At 48.8% G+C, this 21,916-nt stretch overlaps 2 protein-coding genes across 4 annotated transcripts in view; both read right to left on the bottom strand.

Moving 5' to 3' along the window:
* Positions 1–3,928: 3,928 nt before the first annotated feature.
* On the bottom strand, positions 3,929–11,341 carry SLC2A2 (solute carrier family 2 member 2). The gene is made up of 11 exons (XM_010716927.3): positions 11,222–11,341; positions 10,758–10,853; positions 10,376–10,656; positions 9,547–9,671; positions 8,577–8,692; positions 7,879–8,041; positions 7,556–7,743; positions 6,992–7,096; positions 5,357–5,458; positions 4,838–5,041; positions 3,929–4,671 (listed from the first exon to the last, which is right to left on the bottom strand). Exons 1-11 carry the CDS (start codon positions 11,252–11,254, stop codon positions 4,480–4,482), a joined length of 1,605 nt encoding a protein of 534 aa, XP_010715229.1. The 5' UTR covers positions 11,255–11,341; the 3' UTR covers positions 3,929–4,479.
* Positions 11,342–13,089: 1,748 nt separating this feature from the next.
* The window catches only part of TNIK (TRAF2 and NCK interacting kinase), a 116,527-nt gene continuing 107,700 nt past the window's right edge, over positions 13,090–21,916 (bottom strand). For all 3 annotated transcript variants that reach the window (XM_031554996.1, XM_031554997.1, XM_031554995.1), the window contains exons 22-30: positions 20,792–20,906; positions 20,103–20,273; positions 19,775–19,918; positions 19,318–19,452; positions 18,711–18,811; positions 17,305–17,454; positions 16,737–16,896; positions 16,099–16,238; positions 13,090–14,509 (exon numbers count right to left, since the gene is read on the bottom strand). In XM_031554996.1, the coding sequence (XP_031410856.1) occupies positions 14,426–14,509; positions 16,099–16,238; positions 16,737–16,896; positions 17,305–17,454; positions 18,711–18,811; positions 19,318–19,452; positions 19,775–19,918; positions 20,103–20,273; positions 20,792–20,906 (1,200 nt within the window). In that variant the 3' untranslated portion in view covers positions 13,090–14,425. The remainder of the gene's footprint in view (positions 14,510–16,098; positions 16,239–16,736; positions 16,897–17,304; positions 17,455–18,710; positions 18,812–19,317; positions 19,453–19,774; positions 19,919–20,102; positions 20,274–20,791; positions 20,907–21,916) is intronic.

Below are 21,916 nucleotides of genomic sequence, written 5' to 3'. Positions count from 1 at the left end.
GGGCTCGGAGCACGGCGCGGCCGCCGCGGCGCGGAGTGCCGTGGGCAGAGGCTGCCGGCTGCGCCGTTCTGTGCCGGCTGATAAGCGGTGCCTGGGTCGCACCGTTACGTGTTCGTGCATGCATGTGCACTGTTTGGTTGCCGACACGTGTGCGATGAGTTGCACGTGCTCTAGGGCATCTTGCCTTACGATGAAGTACAGAGAGCTACCAGCTCTTCTGAGTGCACGCTGCGGCAGGATGGAGCCAAGCTGAATGATGGTTCTTTTTTTGAGTGTCAGGTTGTGAACTTGGTTCATTTTGTACAATTAAGAGATGAATTGGGTGTGCCCCGAGTGATCTCCTATACTAACCCACAGCTTTTTGCTGAGGTGCAGCTGTAGATGGCTGATATCTCTTTTTTAGACACAAATATTCCATCAGCCTTTATCAGAAATTCATTAAAAAACCTGAAAATCAGATGCATCAGTCATTGCTTGCAGGCATCACTGTGTCCGGATCAGCATTTATTTTCTGAAGTGTGTTTCTTGGCAGTACTGGTGTACAACAACAGCAGTTTGGTTTCAAGGCATGTTTGTAACCATCAGGGCCTCTCATCTTTACATGTATTTCTATTTTTGCAGGTGTGCTCAGAGCACTGCACACCTGGATTATGTCTCTTCTTTTGAGCAGGCTCAGTGCATTATCGATCTTCAGCTCTCCTTCTCAATCTTTATATCAGTCATGCAGCAGAAGTAAGCAGTGTCAGAGAGCTTTTGGAAGGTTTAAAATAGCAGAGAGCAGATACGACTCGTTCATACACTGAAGAAGTGCCCTGAAGCACCTCATTAAAGCCCAGCTTCAGCCACATATATTTCAGCCAGCTCTGGGGCAAACACACAGCCTTGTTGCCAGCAAACTCAACGCAACACGGCAGGCATTGCTCGCCTGGCACATCGATCCCCCCCACAGGACAACACTGGGCTCAGCAGACCCTCGGTGTTCCTGCATACAGCCTGAACCAGATGAAAGAGCCTTTGCTGTGCCCTTGCTGTAGGCATTGCACACTGCTCCAGGCACTGCTTGAACGCTGCCATCCACCCCCTGCTTCTCCCAAGACTGAGCTCAGCACCAGCAGCTCATCCAGTGTTTGTGGTGGCGTTGAGAACGGGATTCTGGGATGTCCCTGCAATGATTAGGGGCTGTGTGTCCTGGTATGCTTTCAGCTCCCATCACGCTGCCTCTTCTTGCTCCCTGGTCGCTCTGGACTCGTGTGCTCTGCCTGGCTGTGTGGATGTGACTGGGCAAGGTATGTGCCCTGCTGGCAGATTTACCCTGGGCGCACACTGCAGGTATGAGGCAAGCAGTGTGACAGTGCCAGGGACACTGAGCCAGCTGGAACCAGCTGGAACTTGCACCAGGAGGAGGAGATGTGCATTGCAACTGCTATTCGCTCCTCCCAGGCTGATGCCACGCAAATACCAGTACATGTGCCCCACGGGGAGCCCTGCTTCTGACCCCGGATCTGCTGTCCTGCCTTGCAATTCCTCAACCCCTGTGGGTTTCAGTGGAAGATAAGGACACAGAGCACCATCAGACCCTACAGCGTTGGTCCCTGCGTGTGCAGTGCTTCAGCTCCATCCTCATCAGCTGTTTGGGTCAGGAGAGGGAGGGCACCTCTTCTCCATGATGAAAAACAAGTTGAAGCGAGGCAGAAAAATCAGTGATAAATGAGTGTGAAAAGTGTTAATGGAGTCAAATGTCCCGAGCTTATTGGATTAGGAAAGTCAAACTAATTTTGAAATTACGCCTAGAGTGTGGGAAACTAGATATTGTTCGCCATTTATCTGACATAACAGAAAAGTCTTAATGGCTGTCATCTCAGCATGTTAGGAAAACACTGTCGAAGCTCTTGCTGACAAGATGCTTTCTCAGGGGCTATTAATTATATTGCGTTATTAGCTAACCATGGTACAGGAACATATTTTGCATGTTAACTAAAGTGCAACGACCATTTAGCTAATAAGTATGACTCGGTCTTTTAAATCTTAATGATTAGCAACTTAACAAAACTGTAACACAGAGATAAAAATAATGATTGAACAAGCTGTGTCATAAGAACAAGTTTCAGCTGGAAATCACGTGTGACAAAGGCAGATAACGTGCTAATTGCCAGCCTGATGGCACAGGGCAGACGTAAACATATCTGCAGATCTGACCAACCCTTGTGACCCTTTCCTGCATCCCCATGCTCGGTAAAAGTACACTGCGATAGCTCAGCCCGGCATATCAGCTCCATCCCTACCAGCAGCATGGCGAGGACAGGAATTGCCAAAGTACTGTGCAGCTCCCAGCTCTGCCATCCTCTCCATGTAGCAGAATTGATTGGAAACATCCCAGGATAAGCAAAATACCATCTGTAGGGGATGATGCAGATGAAAGAATAATATTAAAAAGCACAAAGGCTCAACTCAGCTCTGACCAAGCAAAGGGAGAACCCGTTAGCTCTCAGGAGTCCCAGTGTGCTGACAACAGGCTGTGGAAAAGCACACAGGGGGAAGATATCTTTCTGCTGGTAACCATTTTTACACTCATATTACCCAAGTGGCTCTTGGGTTCAGAAATACACCTATGGCAGCGTGGGCTTTGTTAAACTGATGTATGTGCTACATTACAACCAGCAATTCAGGCTTTTAGTTGTCATTTATTTGGTAACACAGAGGAAAACAAAGGCTGCCTGGCTCATTGTGTTGCTAAACAAATGATACCTCACCGCTGCGTTATTCATTTTGAACGCAGTCCTTCCTGAAAGAGCCACTGACTGATGCTCCTCAGGCATCTGCACGAAGCTCAGCTGGATGCCACCAGAGACGTTCTGCAGCTGCCACCCACAGAGCAAATGTGCCCTACTGGAAAAAATCCCTCCTGTCTGGAGATGGACGTGTGTCTGAGATGTACAGAGGGGAGAGACAACAGCACAAGCCAGCACACGCTGCAGATGTTGTTCATGGTCACCTTTATGTAACAGACACAGATAACATTGCTGTTATTGCAGGCATTCCAGGAAATGGTGAAATCTCCTTCTCCACTGAACACATGGGGCCAATGCTGGTCCTGGTGAACCTCGTGCCTGCACTTCCAGTCGCTTGGAAAGAGCCAAAAATTTGTAAAGTCTGCATGAGAAGGAAGTTCAGGCCCAAAGAGGGGAGCATGAACATTCCCATCACAGCCACTGCAGTACTTGTCATCACTGTGAGGTCCCTGTGAGCAGCACTGATGTTTCTTCCTAAATAAATAGTGGGTATCTATCCTGAGAAACTTGTTAGAAGGCCTTGTTTCACAGCAAGGAATATACAAATCTTAAAAGTTCAAGTAATCATTAATTGTTACAGTTGATCTAAGCACTGTACAAAAAGACAGAGGGCAGTGGGGGGAGGCGACCTGGCAATGGTCACACCATGGGAGAGATTAAACAGAGAGGAACAGCTTCCTACAAGGAAAGAGAAGAGAGATAGTCTGCAACCACACGTATCAACCCAGACAGAGTTTCTTAGTTTCTCTGAGAAACACTGAAAAATGCTGGACAGGCTTGAGAGGTGAGCACATGCAAACCTCTTAAAGTTCAACAAGCAAGGTCCTCTACCTGGCTCAGGGCAATCCCAAGCATGAATACAGGCTGGGTAATGACTGAATGGAAGGCAGCCTTGAAGAAAAATACTTGAGTGGATGAAGAAAGGATGACTATGAGCTGTCAATCTGCACTAATAGCTCAGAAAGTCAACTGTACCCTGGGCTGCATCAAAAGAAGTGTGACTGGCAGGGAAAAGGAGGTGAATGTCCCCTCTGCTCCTGTAAGACTCCATCTGGTGATGAGGCCCTGGCACAGGCTGCCCCAAGAAGCTGTGGATGCTCCATCTCTGAAGGCATTCCAGGCCGGATTGGATGGGGCTTTGAACCTGATCTAATGGGAGGTATCCCTGCCTATGGGACTGGATGGACGTTATGGTCCCTTCCAACCCAAACCATTTTGTGGATCTGTGATCTGTGCGGTGTGCTGCTAACACAGCTGCACTAGCAGGTATTTTCTCAAGGCTTCAGATCACTCAGCAGGAGGAGGCAGCAAGCATGAGAAGAAGAGCTGAAGGTATGAGGCTTCAGCATCACCCAACCCCTTTTTCCATCGTTCCAGCTGAGTGATGACCCTGTTAAATTTAATGCTTTGCCTGCTAGTAAGATCATCCTGCCACAATGCAGTGGGACACAGAGGCACACATGTACGGTATTCCTCCCATTCTTTCCTTGGCTCTTCCTGCAGCTCAGCTGTGCCAACAGTTTCAGAGCAAAGTGCCAACTTGGCACCTGTGGCTGGATGGTGCAGGCAGCGCTGTGAAGTCCCGCAGTTGATGTGTCCTCCTGTGCCGGCACCTGCAAGGTGTTTGTGAAATGAGACTTTTGCCTAACGTTTCCTTCTGCATCCCTCCTTCGTGTGTGTGGCCATGCCCCTACGCCTCCTCGCCACCACGCAGGTCTTCCAGCTCTGTCACGGATTTGGCCGGGAGCTTCTTGCGGCGGAATGCAGCTGCGATCTCCTCAAATGACTTCCCCTTCGTCTCGGGTACTTTGAGGTACGCAAACAGGAAGAAGACCAGAAGGAGGACGGCGAAGACAACGAACACATACGGTCCGCACAGATCCTGCAGTGGGCAATGAGAGCATGGCACAGCCGTCAGACCACAGCATGGCTTGTCGTCACCCCTGCCTGCATAGCCTCGGAGATCCGGGGGACGCGTGCACATCCCCTATTCTGCCTTGGGGACCTCACCCGCCTCACGTTGGTGCTGTTTTAGGGAGGTTTCTTACCGCGATGTACTGGAAGCACATCCCCACGATGAAGTTGCAGGCCCAGTTGCAGAAGCCGGCAACGGCGATGGCGGCGGGGCGCGGGCCTTGGCTGAACAGCTCAGCTACAATGAACCAGGGGATGGGCCCAGGCCCAACTTCAAAGAATATAACGAAGAGGAAGATGGCGATCATGCTGACGTAACTCATCCAGGCGAACTGGCTCTGCAAGAGGATGCACTCGGTGTTAGGGTTTCAGCACGGTTCTCATTAATTATTGTTAATTAATTAAGTTTCTTTTTCAGAAATCACTCTTTATTCAGACAAGTAGGGGCTGCACATGCAGAACGCAAAGGGTGCAATGTCCCCAGGTGCTACATGACAAAAAACAGCTCCAGCTATTGCCATTTTGTCCCTTCTGGGAACAAATATTTTCCAAACCTCTATGAGATGAAGATGAACAAACAGAGCTTTCATCTCGAGGAATGCTTTCTCTTCTTGTTTGCAAATTACAGAGAAAAAGTGAAGATGAAGCCTTACCAGGAGTGCAAGTCCAACCGTCATGGCCACAGCGCTGATCAACATGCCCATCAGACCAGCCAGGAACAGCGAGCGCCTGCCTGCCTTCTCCACCAGGAAGACCTGCAGGAATGCATGTATGATCAGTCCCTAGCAGTGCTGCTCTTAGGAGGGTCAATCAGGTCTGTTAGCAGCAAACAGCTCGTTACCACCACCGCACCTCACTCCTGCTCTTTTAGCTCACGTGGTCGAGAGACCACTGCACCTTGCCTGTGTGGCAGCTGGAGTCAGAAGTTTTGCCCTGGCAGCTCCCAGATTCCTGCTTAGCTGATAGCCACAACTCTCAACTTGATCCTTCAGCACTTCTTGGACTCTGGTCATCTCATCCAGCTTCTGCCATCTGTATCTGTACCAACGGCTTCACCCAACAAGGAGATGGAGGTAGCTCCAGATGGCCACAAACATGACTTGCCTTGAGATACCTTACATCAGCCTCTGAAGCTGCCTTTTCTTCCCTTCCACTTTAAAGGACACTTGTGGCCTTTTGCTCAACCTCAGACATCTCCTTTTCCTGTAATTACGGCCAATGATTTACACTTCCAGGAGATGGGCTCTGTTCTGGAGACAGGTCACCCTACTGACTCGTGGAGTTGCAGAGCCTCCGCCTCCTCTTCCCTTGCCAAGATCTGCCTGTCTGTCAGTTATTTTGCCTTTTAGTCAGGGGCTGTCATTCATTGACAGGTGTGTGTAACTCTTTAAGTGTTGATGGCCAAGAGAGCAAACGTCCCCAGGGTAGCTTGGAATTGCAGGAGACCATCTGACCCGGAGGCAGACCTCCTCCAGTGGCACAGCCTCTGTGCCTCGTTTCACAATGAACACTCATGGCTTTCCCTCTGCACGGGAACTGCAATGGACTTTCTCTAAAGAAATTTCACCCCAAGGCCTCCTATCTCCATAGGATGGGCTAAGACCTGTATTTCTCTATTGCATCTAGTCCCGCTTCCTTGTGGGTAAAAGTCCTTTACTCCCTAATGTGCTCCAAAGATATGAGGAAGGTGGTCATCCTTGGCATTTCCCGCTCTTCTTATAGTAATAATAACATTAAAAAAAAAAAAAAGTCTGCTGATTAGAATTGAATTAATGCTCCCAAGAGATAGACAAGGATGGGAAGGCTGGGGAAGCTGGAACCACCCTTTTATTGCTGCAGAGCTTTGCATAGATCTGAGGAGGAAAAGTGCTCTGTTTGTTTATTGCTATGAAGTAGCCTTTGGATATTGATCATGCAGGCACTGTGTGCATGCAGAGAAAAATCTGAAAGACCAAAGATAAGAAGGAGCTTATGAGCTGCCTGCTCCTGGGGCAGATTGGACCTATGGAATCACAGTCTCAAATGTAACTGTTGTTTGGGGCTCAATGCTGATCTAGCTGAGCTTCCCTGAACAAGATCAGCTGTCAGCTGTCACTCGCAAGGCACTGAGGCAGTGCTGTCTGACAGCAAGGATTTTCCAGAGGAGGGGATGCCCAGGGAAGGATTCTCCCCTGAGGTACGCATGAGCAGCTCTGCAAAACCATGACCCCCAGCCCCAGCTCCAGCATGAAGTCAAGTTTCAAAATCAAATCTCATTTTGGGAATCTAGGGCAGACATATTTACTTACGGAGATAACTGTGAAGACTGTGTTCACCACTCCAACGCCAATGGTTGCATAAACTGGTTGGCCAACACCGGCTCTCTCGAAAATGTTTGTAGAGTAGTAAAAGATCTATCAAAATGCAGTAGGATGAAGGATTAGGTAACAGGGCTGCTGTAACTGTCTGTTCTCTTGAAGGAAAGATTTATCCTGCTTGCCTGGCATTCGAAGTTATTTAATTGTGATTAATCTTTTAACTTTTAAATTATTTATTGTAATAATTAAAGCCAAACCTTTTGAAAGAACCTGAGGGAGTTAAAAATCCCATCTAAATTTCCCCCTTGAACTATTACATTTTCACTTTTGAAAGTTCTCCTCCACCCATGTTTAATCTCCAAAATTGGATTGCCAGCACTGCCTGTTGGAAACAAATACGGTGATAGGACTGAGGTTTGAAGAGCTTTTTGGGTATTATTATATTGAAACGACTCCAATGTCTCCCTTCTCTCAAAGCATAAGGCAGTTCCTATCTTGTGGAAGTGAAGGACAGCAGGACAGTGAGGGTTTCTTTAACATTTTTGGGAGTCTCACCGCGTTGATGCCTGAGAACTGCTGCGATATCTGAACCATCAGTGCCACGATCACAGCCTGCCGGTACTTGGAGGAGCTGAACAGCTGCCCGATGGACACTCTCTTTTCACTCGCAGCTTCTTGCTTTTCCTTCTCCATCTCAGCAATCTCTTTCATCGGGTCACAGTTTCCTCTGAGCCTTTTCAAACCTTAAGAGAAAGTTCAGAATTCTTTTATAGTAGACGATCGGCGAAGGAGCCTTCTCTGGCCAAAACGGAGGTACACTGACCGGTAACACTATGGGTGGTGTAAGAACAGTCAGGTGAACCCAGAATTTCTCTTACTTTTTTTGGCCTCCTCCACTTTCCCCAGCTTGATGTAGAGATAGCGGGGGCTCTCGGGGCACAGCAACAGCAGGAAGAACTGCAGCAGAGCAGCCACCCCGGAGAGCCCGAGCAGCAGCGGCCACAGCTCGTCGTTGCCAAGGAGAAAGTCCAGACCCAGGACCTGGAATTATGGAGCATGTTGGAAAGCAGTGAGAGATTTCCAAATGATGCGTGGGCAGCATTTTTCTTTGCACTATTTGCAAAGCGTTTTCGTAACCGCAGCACAACAAGCAGGACTTGCCACGTTTTTCCCCCATTTTTATTTTATTTTTTTCAGGAGTAAGAAGATGCAGTCTTTTGGCTATGTCACATAGGATGAACTCATGGATGTGCCAGTCTGTCACATGGTGAGGACACCCAACACAGTGCATAGTGCTCCCTGCTCCCTACCCCTCTGACAGAACTATCCTTAGATAGTGAGTATCTCATGCTCAGCATCCAGTCTGACTCTGACCAGATGTCTACCAAAATCTCACATGGGTGGGCAGAAGACCTTGGGATGTTTCACACCTCTGACTCAGGGCTGGAGTTTAATCCCATTCAGGCAAATTCTCCTTCAGTTTTGGAATGGAATGTGAAAAATTTCTCTAAGTTTCCACCATGTATCCCCTGATATCTGTCATGCTCTCTCTGGTTCTGTGGCTTTCCCTTTGTACCTGGCTGATGAGGATGCCTGTGACGATGGCCAGCTGGTGCAGCGTCCCCAGTGCTCCTCGGAGGGCAGTGGGAGAGACCTCACTCACATACATGGGCACGAGGCCGGAGGAGAGCCCTGCACAGAGCACATGAGCATCACCCCTCTGTGAGCAGCAGAGACCTCTCCCCAAACTAGAAAGGAGGATGGAGCCCAAATCCCACATCCAACATCCTGCGTCTGTCATTTCATGTACCGCATGCAGCATCCTGCATCCTCCATCCCACACCCCATATCCCACATCTCATATCACACACCCCACATCCCACATCTCATATCACACACTCCATATCCCACATCTCATATCACACATCCCGTATCCCACATCTCATATCACACACTCCATATCCCACATCTCATCCATCCAATCCCTTGCAATCCAATCCATCCAGCCCAATTCCTTGCAGGGCTGTTCAGGTGCACATGCACACGCACAGCCCAGCACGGAGCAGAGCTCTGCTGGGAGCAGTTATCACAGAGCAAAGAGCTTTCTTCAGGCTTTCCTTGACCCATCAGAGCACAGCAGTAACAGCGATAACAAACTGTATTTCTAAGCTAATTCCAATGTAATTCCATATTATCTGCCTGCTATCTTTTCCTCACTACCCACAGCACTGCTGTACTATCTGCAGTCTGGGTGTAGATAGCCTGCTGTCTTGGAAACCTGTTAAACAGTACAATTAACAGCACACTCATGGGACAGTCACCACCAAGACTGAGCCTGAAGTCTGAGGCACTGCCCACGAGGAGGATCCAGCTCCCTTCTAGCATAATTGATTTAATGATGGAGCTGACCCAAATACCGTGCAGAAGATCCTGGATTGAGAAGTAGGAGCATGGGGGAGAAACCTTTTATGAACTAAAAAAACCCCTAAATATTGCAGAAATTGAGAAACCCTCCTGGTCCCTGCGCCCGCCCCGCTGGCACTCACCGCAGTACAGCCCAGTGATCGCCCGCCCAGCGATGATGAGGATGTGTGAGGGCCCCAGCTTGGCCAGCCCCATGAGGAGGTTGCCAGCGATGGAGAGGACATTGACCACCAGCATGGCTTTCACCCTGCGGGGCAGCAGAAATATCAGTGGGGTGCAGGGAAACCAGGGGTTGTAACAGGTGGCAAACGCTGCTGAAATGCCCTCTCTTTTTTGGCATGAAAAGGATGGGATTGGAGTGTCTGTAAGGGTTGCTCACTGGCTTCTTGTTTGAAGGCTGAGCACTGAAATAAAACACCCAATCTATAATTTAGGATTTTAAAAAGCCAGACCTCTGGGATGTTTGGAGCACTGTTTTGGAGGTCTGATGTTTTTTAACTGAATTAGACAAAATAGCACAAGTGGTATTTCTGCAAGAAAGAAGAATGTTTCGGAGAAAATTCAGACATAAAGGCTTACACTGTACTAACGCAGTGTACTATGTTTGGACTTGAAGATCCTTATATTATGTGCTTAACGATTATGTGCTTCTATGAATTTGAAATTCATGGAGAGGAGTTGGAGAGTGGGGACTCACATGCCTGGAGAGCGCATGGGAGCAGGAGGGCAGGTGCTAAATTCCATCTCCAGGCTCTGCGTAAAGCTGTAAATACCGAAGGAAACGAATCTGGTCCCTCCCAGCCCTCAAACCCCACTGAGATCTGCCCAACAAAATTATGCTGAAAACCTCAATTTTTTAGAGCACAAAGCAGAGACTTATAGCGGGCATGCAGTGACAATTCGGGTTGGGTGATGCCTTTTGCTCAACTGGAGCCAGAGGCAGCTGCTCACCTCCCCAGCCGGTCGCCGATCCAGCCCACGGTGAAGGAGGAGATCATGCCTCCAACAGCAAACATGGAGACAGAGAGGGACCAGTACATGGTGAGGATGTGAGGGGACACGGCGGGGTCCTCAAAGCCAGCTGAGGGTGGGAGCGTCCCCTGGGAGCTGCCCCATGCCTCTGTGCCTGGGATGGTGACGGTGATAGAAGCATCATTGTCCGTGGAGGTGTTGATGGTGTGCCTCACCATGGGGATGGCACCCAGCACGCGCCCGTAGTGCGCTTCTATCACCTGCAGCAGGCAAAGAGGAAAATGCCATCAGCTCAGAGCCACAGCCACCCCTGGGCTCTGCTGCGGGGATTTTCCTCCCCAGGACCCTGCTGGGCACGTACCTTCTGCGGGGCGTTGATGACACCCAGGCTGTAGCCGTACTGGAAGAAGCCCAGCACCGCGGTGAAGACGGAGAGGACCAACGTTCCTGTGAGGTGCTGGGAGGGAGCAGAGCACAGCCTCAGCCCCAGCCGGGAAGAACGCAGCCCTGGGACAGACCCATGCCCCTGCAGTGTCCCAGCAGCACCCCTCAGTGCAGCTGGGAGGACACACCAAGCTGCTGGCTTTCAGCAGTGCTGGTGAGAGTACTTTTTTCACTCTGCCACGCTTGAAATTACCCTCTGAGGTGACAAAGATCTTAAAAAATAACCCCCCGACCCCTTTGCTCTGGTTTTGTACATAGACATCGCAGAGCAGTGAATTAAGAGGGGTATTTTTGCTGATTGCAGTGATGGCGTGCAGCAACCACCAACCCTGGGTGCTGTTCTCCCTCCAAATCCCAGTGCCCACCACCATCAGCAGTTACCTTCTCCGCCTGCATTTTGCTTTTCCCATCCATCCCCACTCCTCCGGACACCGTGCTGAGCTGCTCCCACTCTTGCAGAAGGGACACCAGGGGCAGCAGAAGTGGCCGTGCTGCAGGAGATGGGACTATATCACCTCCGGAGTTAATGAGAAACCCGTCCTCCTGGCAGTTCTCAGCTCAGAGCCAACCCATGCATTTTGGGGGGGGACAAATAGAAGAACAGGGACTCTGAGGGCAGAGAAGGAACGTGGGCAGTGCGGTGGTCAACTGAGTTTGGGCTGTTATACGGCACTGTGCCATGTTGGGGAGCAGGGAACGCAGCCACACTGAGGAGCTCAGCGCCCGTGCTGGCTTCTGTATTGGGTTTATCCACTGTATCACAAAACTTGCTGAATTTTAGCAAGAAGAAACCTTTCCAGCACATGGAACAAAGATGCTAGGAATGAGTACGTCTTTTATTTATACACCACTTGGCAGTTGCTTTAAAAGGTATTTGTGAACAGCAAACGTATACAGATGCAGATGCATCCAGGTGTCTGTATGCACGTAGCTGCAGCCCTCACTGCAGCGCCTGCACACACCACGTGCGGGCATTCGGGGCGCTCAGGGAATGCTGTATGCAGACACACAGACGCCGTGCAGCCAAATGACCCCGAGCACCACCGTTACCCCACTGTCCCCCAGCAGCCCGTGGCGGTGTGAGCAGACAGCCCCACTTGCTGTGATGGCTGATGCTGTGTCCCGCGGGTCTTGGACTTTGCACGGTGCTGTGGATCTGGTCTGAACTGGTACTGCTCGGCTCTGTGCTGAAACCCTGCATGGCCCGGGTTGGAACCCCACATGCCAACAGGTGCTGCTGCCTTCCAATGGGTTTCGGTGAGTCACGGTGCTGTCCATCAGGAGCCTCCGCATGGGCACCGAGGGTGCTTTCCATACAGGGAGAAATAGAGAGGCAAAGGCTGCTCATCGCTGTGCTGGGCTCAGAGTAAAACTTTAACTTGAGGTAAAGGGTTCACTGCGTTCATGCAGCCCCAGCCTCTGCGTCCGCCCCTCGAGCTGAGCCCCCTCCCACATCCCTGCTCGGGGTGAGGAAAAGCCTTCAGGATGCCCAGCGGGGTGTGCATGGCAAGGAAGGCCATTTACATCCCCCAAAACAAGGGCAGGAGGGGTGTTTGCAGGGCAGCTGGTTTCCAGCAGCACCCAGGGCTGTGCTGCACCCAGGGCAATTGGAGCACGTATGTGGCTCCCGGTGACCCCAGATGTCTTTCCGTGGGGTTATTATGGGGTCTGGATGGGGCTGTGCTGCCTGGCACAGGTTAGGGCTGGTCCTGAGCCCTGGACTGGGGAAGGTGGGGGCAGCGTGATCGGTGGTGGTTAAGTAATGAAGTGGGGTGAGGGCAGGGACCGAGTTGTTCCTCTTGGTTTCTTCTGATCGGTTTGCGTGGCCGTGGTTTTAAATAACACATTCACAAAGTGCCTTGTGTTCATACGCAACAATTGTCTTTTATTTCATCGCCGCACCCCAACACCCCACAACTGAAAAAAAAAATCATTTAAAGCTGCGTATTCTGAACCAGTCACATCGAGAGGGGAACAACATGAAATGAAGGAGTGATCCGCCTGCAACATAACTTGATAAAAGGCTCCGGTTTCAGGTAGCAACCCCAGTGGAAATACACAGAGTGGGTGGCAATCGGTGATGGGTTCGGTTTGAGGGCTGTCACCGTGCTGTGCTGCGGGGAAACAGGGGCAGTGGGGCAGTGCCCTATCCACGTGGGTACCGGCGTGGGCAGAGCATCCCATCCCACCCCATCCCATCCCTGGTGAGCAACGCTTTCGCCCTGGATAAAGATTCGAGTTTGACCAAGTCCTGTTGATTTAATCATTTTTTAATAAAGCCATCGTTACTGAGTACACCAAGATTGCCAGTTAAGCTCTCTATATGTCGCTGGAGGTAACAGTGCTGTGATCAACAGCAAAACAACGGAACAAAACGAAAAGAAAAACGAAAAAAAACCCAAACAAAACGAGGTAGGTTAAAACCAGCAACACAGACCTTGTTATGCGACACCCCAATACCACAGCGGCCATGCTTGCAGCTACTGAGAAAGAAAACCCCAGATACGCACTGAAACGTAAATCAACTGAGCAGAGTTTATAAGGACACGATTCAACCCCAACTAAACACACACACATTTCGGCACAGATGTCGTCTTTCACTGTATGTTGGGTAATTCGTAGGGAGCACGGGGGGTGGGAGGGGGCAGAAAACGAGTATAGATTCAGACCCTTGGCCGAAGGAACCACACACATATATATTGTTAAGCTCTTTACAAGCCCGATCAGCAGCACAGCGGGCGGCTCGCTCTGTGCCCGTCCCCAGGCCGGCTGCCCCTCCGTGGGATGGGTGCCCAAGGCCCCCCAGCCCCCTCCATCCCAGCCCTCTCCCGCCGGCATCAAACGGCACCGCTGTCCCTATCACGACACAGCATCATGTGAAGATCCATATAGAAATATGGATGGACAGACTTGACAAAAATGGTAGCTGATTTTTATTAGTCTAAGGCTAGTAGTTTAGCCATTTAAAATCCATTTCCCAAAAGAGGGGAAAAAAACCTATTATTTTTCTCTTCTTTAAAAATCTGTTAAGCCGTTGCTGCCAAAAGCAACATGTAAATGTTGGTGAAGGCAAAAGATTTCTAAAATTACCCAGCTATACGGTTATGGCCTTCATCACAAAGATAAAAGGTACATTTATTGTGCTGTCTCTCACCAGATTTAATTGGTAACTTTACAACATACTATATATTTGATGCTAGCAGGCAGACAGAATTAAAAACAGACTTTTTGACACGGTTTCTTTCCCCGTTCTTACAAAGTAGGGGACAAAGAAAAGCTGGGAAGAAAAAAACAAAAACGAACAAAAAACCCAAAACAAAACAGAACAAAAAAAGAAGAAAGAAAGAAAAGAAAAAACCTCATAACCCACTATAACACAGCGTAATGGGGAGACCTCCAGAGGTGGTTTCCCTATCCCAAGCCACGCGCGGGGTGCGTGCTGAGCCCTCCCCAGGGCGGCAGGGGAGCGTGGGGAGCGGTGATCCTCAGGGCCCTCCGCATCTGCCTCTACAGTGTTAGTCCACGTGTTTAATGTCCTTTAAATTAGAAATAATGCCACGAAGGTAAGTGCCAAGGGCTCTTCTGTTACCAGTTCATCATGGAGTTTCTGTTGAGGGTCATGAAAAATACTTGGCTGCTTCCTCCGGATCTGACCGACGCGAAAAATACCTGTTTGGGGACAGGGGGAAAAAACTCAGGGAATATTGATGATTTTTATGACGATCAGAAATAATTTATGAACTCTCGTGGACAAGGGAAGCCACGGTTGTGGGGTTTCCTCTGCCTAAACCTCACTGCCCGCTGGTCATGGTGCTACGTTGGGTGTAGCAGTCTGGGCAGAAAGGCTGCTGGAGCTGATGGAGGCACAGAGCTCAGCCTGGGGAAGTGGCTCAAAGTGGGAGCAACACAGCCCAGGAAGGATCCAGCCCTGTGAGCCCATGCACCACAGCTCAAATCCCAACCACTTCGTAGTGAGCGTGTAACAACACCTCCATTGCTGTCACCACTGCAGAGAGCAGGGTTTGGAATAGTGTACAAATACCACCTCTATCACATTACTGCCACAGCATTACTTATTATGCAACATTAATACGACTGCTTTCAGTGATTTATATCTTGCTAAACGTTAACCATTTGGGTCAACACTCAGCACAGTGGTGAACTGCCTCAGATCGAAATGCTTTTCTTTGCAAAAGTTTTTTATATCATTTCAGCGACTTCCGAACGCTGAACTGGGGAAAACCCAAACTTTCCTTCAATACATTCAAGGCACAGAGAGGTATTGTGCCTCTCTATAAAGAATGTGCCTCTGTGTCCACCATTGTTGGATCACAGCAGAAGTCTTAAAAAATAAATCATCGTGTGCAAATATTTAAGGGAACGCTTCCACAGGTCCTAATTTAAAACCATTGAACAGGCAGGCCAACTAAATAAAGCAATTGCAGCCTCCAATCCTATTTATTGCACGTTATTAAACCCTACTCTGGCGACAGAGCAATCAGTGTCTGCATGTGTTTTGTGCCTGTGCTCCTCACAAAACAATTCCCTACTGCATGGTCTTGATTTATCTTGGTGAAACCCCGTGCCACAGGAAATACTGGCAGCAGACATCAGGGCTGAAAACAGATTTCCACTATCCCTGCCATGAAAACTTTCCTTTTCCTCCAGACAATTCTCCTTCCCTCATTCCCTGTGCACCTTTACACTTCAGCAACACCCAAGGCAGGGGTCACCCATGCAGCCATACAATTTTATGATGCAAGTGCCTTTACCACGCGGCTCTGCTGCCCCTGCAGAACAGCATTTATCAGTGCTGTCTATAAGAAAAGATGGGGGTCCATGGAGAAAACACTTTACGATCACAAAACTGCATCTGAACTGAAAATACATCATAATGTTTCTATACGTCCGTTCAAATTAGGGTTATTACAGAACCTTAGCACTACCATTTCTCCACTTTTGCAGAGCTTATTTGGTGGCCTCAACTGTTAATGGTCAGATGCAACATTTGAGAGCAATTCAAGCTAAGCCCATGGGGACATCAGTTTGAAGTAGAAGAGGCATTTGTTGACCTTCCCACCACAGGCTGAGATCTTCATCCACTGAAGAAAAATAACCGGGATGGGATTTATGGGCACCGTTTATTAAACAAGACCTTGAGCTTAATTACTTATTAACCCCAAGACAAACTAGACTTCAAGTCTAAAACTGATCGGTTTTACCTTAAAGCACGGATACAAATTTTGCAGTGGACTTACCTTATCATTTCTTTCACATAGAAACTTTAATCTTTGAGCTCGCTTGTGCATAAATACTCCGTCCAAATGTCCTGTCTCCACTGACCGAATTTCAATAGCTTTCTCTCCCCAGCCCATTATTTGATTGGAATGAATGTAGGCTGTCGAAACAAAACGTTTGGTAGGTGTTACCATGTGTGCTGAGCTCAATACTACACGATGGGCAGGAATTCAAAGTCTTTGCAGGTGAATTACAGAGCTCTGCTGAATAGCCTTAACATAGCAGTTTTAATCCAGAAGTCGCTGCATTTGAAAAGAATACAAATCAGTTCCGCTTTCTGCAGGTGAGGAGCTGGAACAGTGACCCACCTGCACAGGCCATGGGGCTGAGCAACCCAGGCTCTCCCAGCTCCCATCTGGCACTAACTCCAGTCACGCAGTACCCACCAATGTTACTTGGGATAAAGCACAGTTAGTACCTTCAAAAAGTCATTTGCTTTTACTGTGCAGAACCAAACTACAGACATTCAGCAACTACATCTCTTACCTGGCTGAGAGAAATTTCCCTTGATAAACAAAATCCCAAATAACCAGCATGCTCGAGTCTGCACCTTATGTCATTTCTACTTTACGAAGGCGAAGAGGAAGGGTTGACCTACCCACAGAAGTAGGCATTTCTCCCCACTGGAGCACCACATCTTTAGTTATCCGTCCGTAGGTGTTCACATAAACACCTTCATCCTCGTAGCACACAAGCATCTCCATCCCGTCTGTTTTAGGCAGGATGACAATGGCATGAGGAGTAATATTGCCCTGAATCTGCAGTTAAAATAAACGCCCTACAAGTCAGAATTACATTGAATGGAAGAAGTGGTAAGGGGAAGGGAGCAAAGCCTTAGAGAAACAAAACCCAAAACCACACTAACAACAAAACCCACATTCCATTCCACAAAGAGGCATTGGCTTTTAGAGATAAGCTTGAAGGGGAATAAACTGCCATGTTTACACTACTGCCAAAGCTGTCTTACACATCAAGGATGAGCAGGGTCAGCAATTACACAGAGATCACAACACGTACACCCAAAGATTGACACCTGGCAGTAACACTCATCAGCAACTGCTGACTGATGAATCAAAGTCGAATTAGGCAAATAAGCCCAGAGTTTTACAGGTAGCTCTAGGGAGGAAATATTCCCCTCTCCGAGCAGTGCTCCCCCGTGTACTCACGTGAGATGGTATATAGATATCGTAAGAGTTCCCAGAATCTACATCAATCACATGGAAACCAGTGTGTGAGCCAAAGATAACCTTGAGTCTCTGACCCTCTTCTACCGTGAGATCGACAAGCAGCGGTTTGTGCTGGAGATCTGCAAAAGACTTTTATAACCCTTTTAGTGAGCACCACAGAAGAAATAACAAACCCCATGGCAGCAACCTGATACGGTTTTGAAACTGCATTTGTTTGAACGTGCTTCCTATTAAGCGTGTCATTATTTCCGTTCCTCATGCTGTTCCTCAGTCATATGCCTCAGAGGGAAGCACCCACTCACTCCAGCCTTCCCAGCACACAGGTGCTCACCCTGTCAGGCACAGATCTTTTCCTCAAGGCCAGCCCTTGCTCCCTGTGCAAGTACCTCTCTGCGTCCCAACAAGAAAATCAGTGAGCTGTATTTCCAACTGCCTGAACAGATCCGTGCCTACAAGACAAGGTGAGGATTCTCAGCAGCCAGATGGGAAGAGCAGCACCAGAGTGCTGGGCAGCATCCCCACTAAGCCCACAGATCCCAAGCTCCACTAATGCTGCTGAGCTCTTCACGTCACCCAGCCCATTTATTCTGGCTTTTGTTCAGAGAAAGCAAATGTGACCTAATACCAAATAAGCCCATTTCTTCTGGAAGGATTCAAAATGAGATTACTCAGCATGAAAGTCTCTAGAAGGCACTGCCCCTTGTGACTTGCTGCTGCACAGAGCTTAGAACGAAAAGTGCTTTAAAGTACTAAGTACAGCACAGCCTCTGGCAGGTTATGTAGGAGAAAGGTCTCACTGAAGGAAACTGGAGTAGATGAAAAGGAAGAGAAAAACAGAGGGTCACTCTCCTGCAATTTCTTGATACAGAATCCACACTGCAGAAGGGGAGAGCACTTTGCAAAATAAAAATGGAAAATAACACCAGCCTGATTTCACTCTCCGTGGCTAAAGCAAGCAAACAAGGTTAAAAAAAAATCCCCTAAAACCTCAACTCTGCTTTATTAAAGGACATTTGGTGAGCTTCCTACAACTTCTGCAATGAAGCCTCCCAGGATAAGCGATATTAATGCTTCACTGGCAGCCATAAGTAGCACATATCACATCTCTGCAGCCATGGGCTTCATAACATTTCTGCCAGGGCAAGTACAGTGATGGTAATGCTTCTGAGGAGTGGTTCTGTTTGTGTCCTTGAGGTCTGAAAGCCCTGGCACTGCATAGTAAGACTGAAAGGAAACCCTGCGGGCGCTTATCTTCATTGGCCCTCAAAGACGATGCGCTGTCTGAGGAGCTGGACTATAAGCAAAGCACTTTCCTCCTCCACACAGTACAGAAAACTCGTGTATTTACCATTACAGAGCATATTCTGGTGACAAGGCACACATACCTTAAATGCCATAAACTTGTGATATGGTTTAGGAGCCCAAGCATAGATCTCTACAGCATTCTTTAAGGCAATCACCAGGAACTTGATTCTTTCGTATTTCACTAAAATTAAAATAAAAGATGTTTAAAACATTATTTTTTGCTTCAAGATGGCACAGTTTATCCCTAAAAACAGCTGCTAAGCTTATCTCTGTTGATTTCCATGTAGTAGCATCCACCTAATACATACAGATGAACAGAAAAATTATCTCTGGCTGTTGTCTACCCATACTTTCAAGAAAAATCATCAGATCAGATCTAGGACTACAGAATAAAAATCCCCAAAGACTCCAACTATCTTTTGCTTGTAACTTACGCAGCACACCATCGATGTGACAAACTGGAAGATGTTTACCAAGGCATTTTATCACACAGGCTGTGACGGAGGCACTCCCAGTACTGTGGAGCAGGCAAGGAGCCCGGGGCAGTCCAGTGAGCATCACCCTCCCCAGGCTCAGAGCTATGGGCACACAGCCTCTTCTCACTGTTTACCCTCCCAGCTGCTCATTTCATGGCTGTATTGGGCACTACAAATTCCTCCATGCAGCACAGTGGCCCCAGCCACTCACCAACTTTGTAGTGGATGCAGCCTTCCAGATCCCCAACCGTGATCCAGCCCTGCTTCTTCTCTACTTCGGGGTCGTTGTGTAAAATCCTGTTTCTCAGCCAGGAGAGATAATATACTCGCAGCTTGTTCTTCTTTCCTGTTGGCAAAGAGGCAGCGAGAGGTAACAGAGCAGCATGCAGCCCCAGGAATGGCCCCAAGCTCCAGCTCTCTGTGCACAGCCTTGCTGGGTTTGCATGGGAAACCCTGAGATTCCAGTGTTTATTTTCCCTCAAGGAAGATAAAAGTAAAGCTCTTTTCACAATGGAATTGAAAAGTTTTACAGAAATAATGACACAGCTCAAAAGCTTCCCAGATTTGATGACCAACCAACCATCCTCGGTAGGATTCCCACACTAATTTCCACATTCTCATTTCCCACATTTGGAACCAGAAGCTCAGAGATGGGGTGAGAGGTGTACCTGATATTGTCACGAGGACATTCAAGCCCTCGAGTACGTCCATCTGCTGGAACCGCCGTCTGTTGATTAGGTTGTAGACCTTCCCTTGCCCACTTCGGTCCAGCAGCATCAGGCCATTTTCTGTGCCCACCAGCAGATTTACACCTGAAACGGAGAAACCAATGGGCACAAGGAGCCACGGCTGCTGCCCACCAGAGGATTACATCCCAAGCTCATTCTTTGCTATCTCTAAGAGACAATCGTAACTAAGGGCAGCGTTCCCATAGACAAGAAGCATCACTCTTATACCAAAGGGTCTCAGCTGACAGAGCTGTGACCAGGAGCTCACCCCACAGAGCAGCACACAGTATCTCCGAGTTGAAGCGCTTCTTATACTTCCTTATCTCTGGGGTGTCACTGTGGGGACGGATGTTGGTGGGGTTCACGTTCACCACGGAGATCTTCCTGGCTTCGTTCAGCTTGGCCTGCTCCTGTCTGAGCAGCTCGCTGGTGAACAGTGCTTACAAAGAAACAACAGCACAGTGAGGTGTGATTGGAAGCAAATTCTTGCTCTTTTTTTTTTTTTTTTTCTTTGAAAGGGATGTCATCACTCTGTTACAAGCTGCAAGTTTTGAGAGATAACATCAGTATTTTCTCATGGGTTGGAAGCAACAAGCAACGCTGAAGCGGTAAGAGGCAACATCTCCAGACCTCCAGCACTGCCCACAGGGATGACCAACCCTAACCCTGTCCACATGCATCTATTTTCAATGAGTTCTAAGCAACTGTAAGCTTTTTGCAGTGATTGCCACCTCCTGGCTCTGCCAGGAACAACTCTCCCAGGTGCCCAGGCAGGCAGGGATGGGTGGACTTCTGCTATTCCTTGTCTTCTCTCTTTCTGGGGGTATTTCACTGGTGATGGAGAGAAGGAATTGGATGGAAATTGGAAAGCACAAGGGTACAAACACAAGAGTAAGTGAAATCTGAGAGGTTCAAGGGAGTTATTCAGGCTTCACAAATGGTCACATTGCCTCCTACCAGTAGCAGATGACTCTTCATCCTCATCTTCATCTTCATCGGTAGGTGAGGTCTGATACACTCTGGTGTCCACAAAGGGGGTGAAAGAGGCTTTGGTGCTACTTCCCATTCCATACTGCAAAATAAAGAGCGAAGACCGAGCTCAGAGCACAGAAATAACACGAACATTTGGGGTGTGTGGCTTTGCAACGAGTGCACAGTGCCTGTCCCTGCAGCGCCCTTTCTGAGCCCTCTGTGAACATTTACTCCTCCTCCCCCAGCAGTGATCACAGACGACATTCCACTGGATTTGTGAATGCCTCTGGAGCAGCAGAGAACAAGAAGTGCAGGCACAGGGAGCAGTGCCCAGTGCCACGGGCTCGGCTTGCAGGTAGAAGCACAGCACAGCCAGACTGGTTAGCGGAGAAGCCGCAGTATCAGAGGCAAAAGTGATTGCAGGGCTGAACAATTTCTCTGCACACAGCACACCTGTCCTACAGCCCAGGCTGGGACGTCAGTGGCAAGGGGCTGCTTCTCCCATTAATGTGACTGCCCCACATGAGCTCTGCGGAAATGCAGTGCTCAGCACAGGACAAGGGAATGCAGATGTGAGAACACAGCACATCCCACACTGCTCCATCCTCCCCAGCTCTGGTCTCCACCACGTTACTTGGGGATGGGTTACTTGCAATTCCAAGGAAGTATTTTAGATCGTCTACAGCGTTTCAGGTGAAGCTTCAGAAAAGGCCATTTCTAAGTCAGGAAAACTGAACCTGAACATATTGTAAGGAATGGGGACTGGAGCACCTCCCCTATGAAGACAGGCTGAGGGAGCTGGGCTTGTTCAGCCTGGAGAAAAGAAGGCTGTGGGGTGACCTCATTTGCAGCCTTTTCAGTACCTAAAGGGAGCCTACAAACAGGAGGGGGAACCAACTCTTTGAAAGGGTAGATAACTGCAGGACAAGGGGAAATGGTTTTAAGTTGGGAGGGAAGATCTTTACAGAGAGAATGTTGAAGTGCTGGAACATCTTTGGATGCCTCATCCCTGGAGGTGTTCAAGGCCAGGTTGGATGGGGCCCTGGGCAGCCTGGTGTAGTATTAAATGGGGAGGCTGGCGGCCCTGCATGTGGCAGGGGGGTTTGGAGG

Source organism: Meleagris gallopavo, chromosome 11, assembly GCF_000146605.3.
Source record: "Meleagris gallopavo isolate NT-WF06-2002-E0010 breed Aviagen turkey brand Nicholas breeding stock chromosome 11, Turkey_5.1, whole genome shotgun sequence".
Classification (NCBI taxonomy): Eukaryota; Metazoa; Chordata; class Aves; order Galliformes; family Phasianidae; genus Meleagris; species Meleagris gallopavo.
The sequence above is the reverse complement of the archived record's forward strand: the minus strand, read 5'-3'. Positions and strand labels throughout refer to the sequence as shown.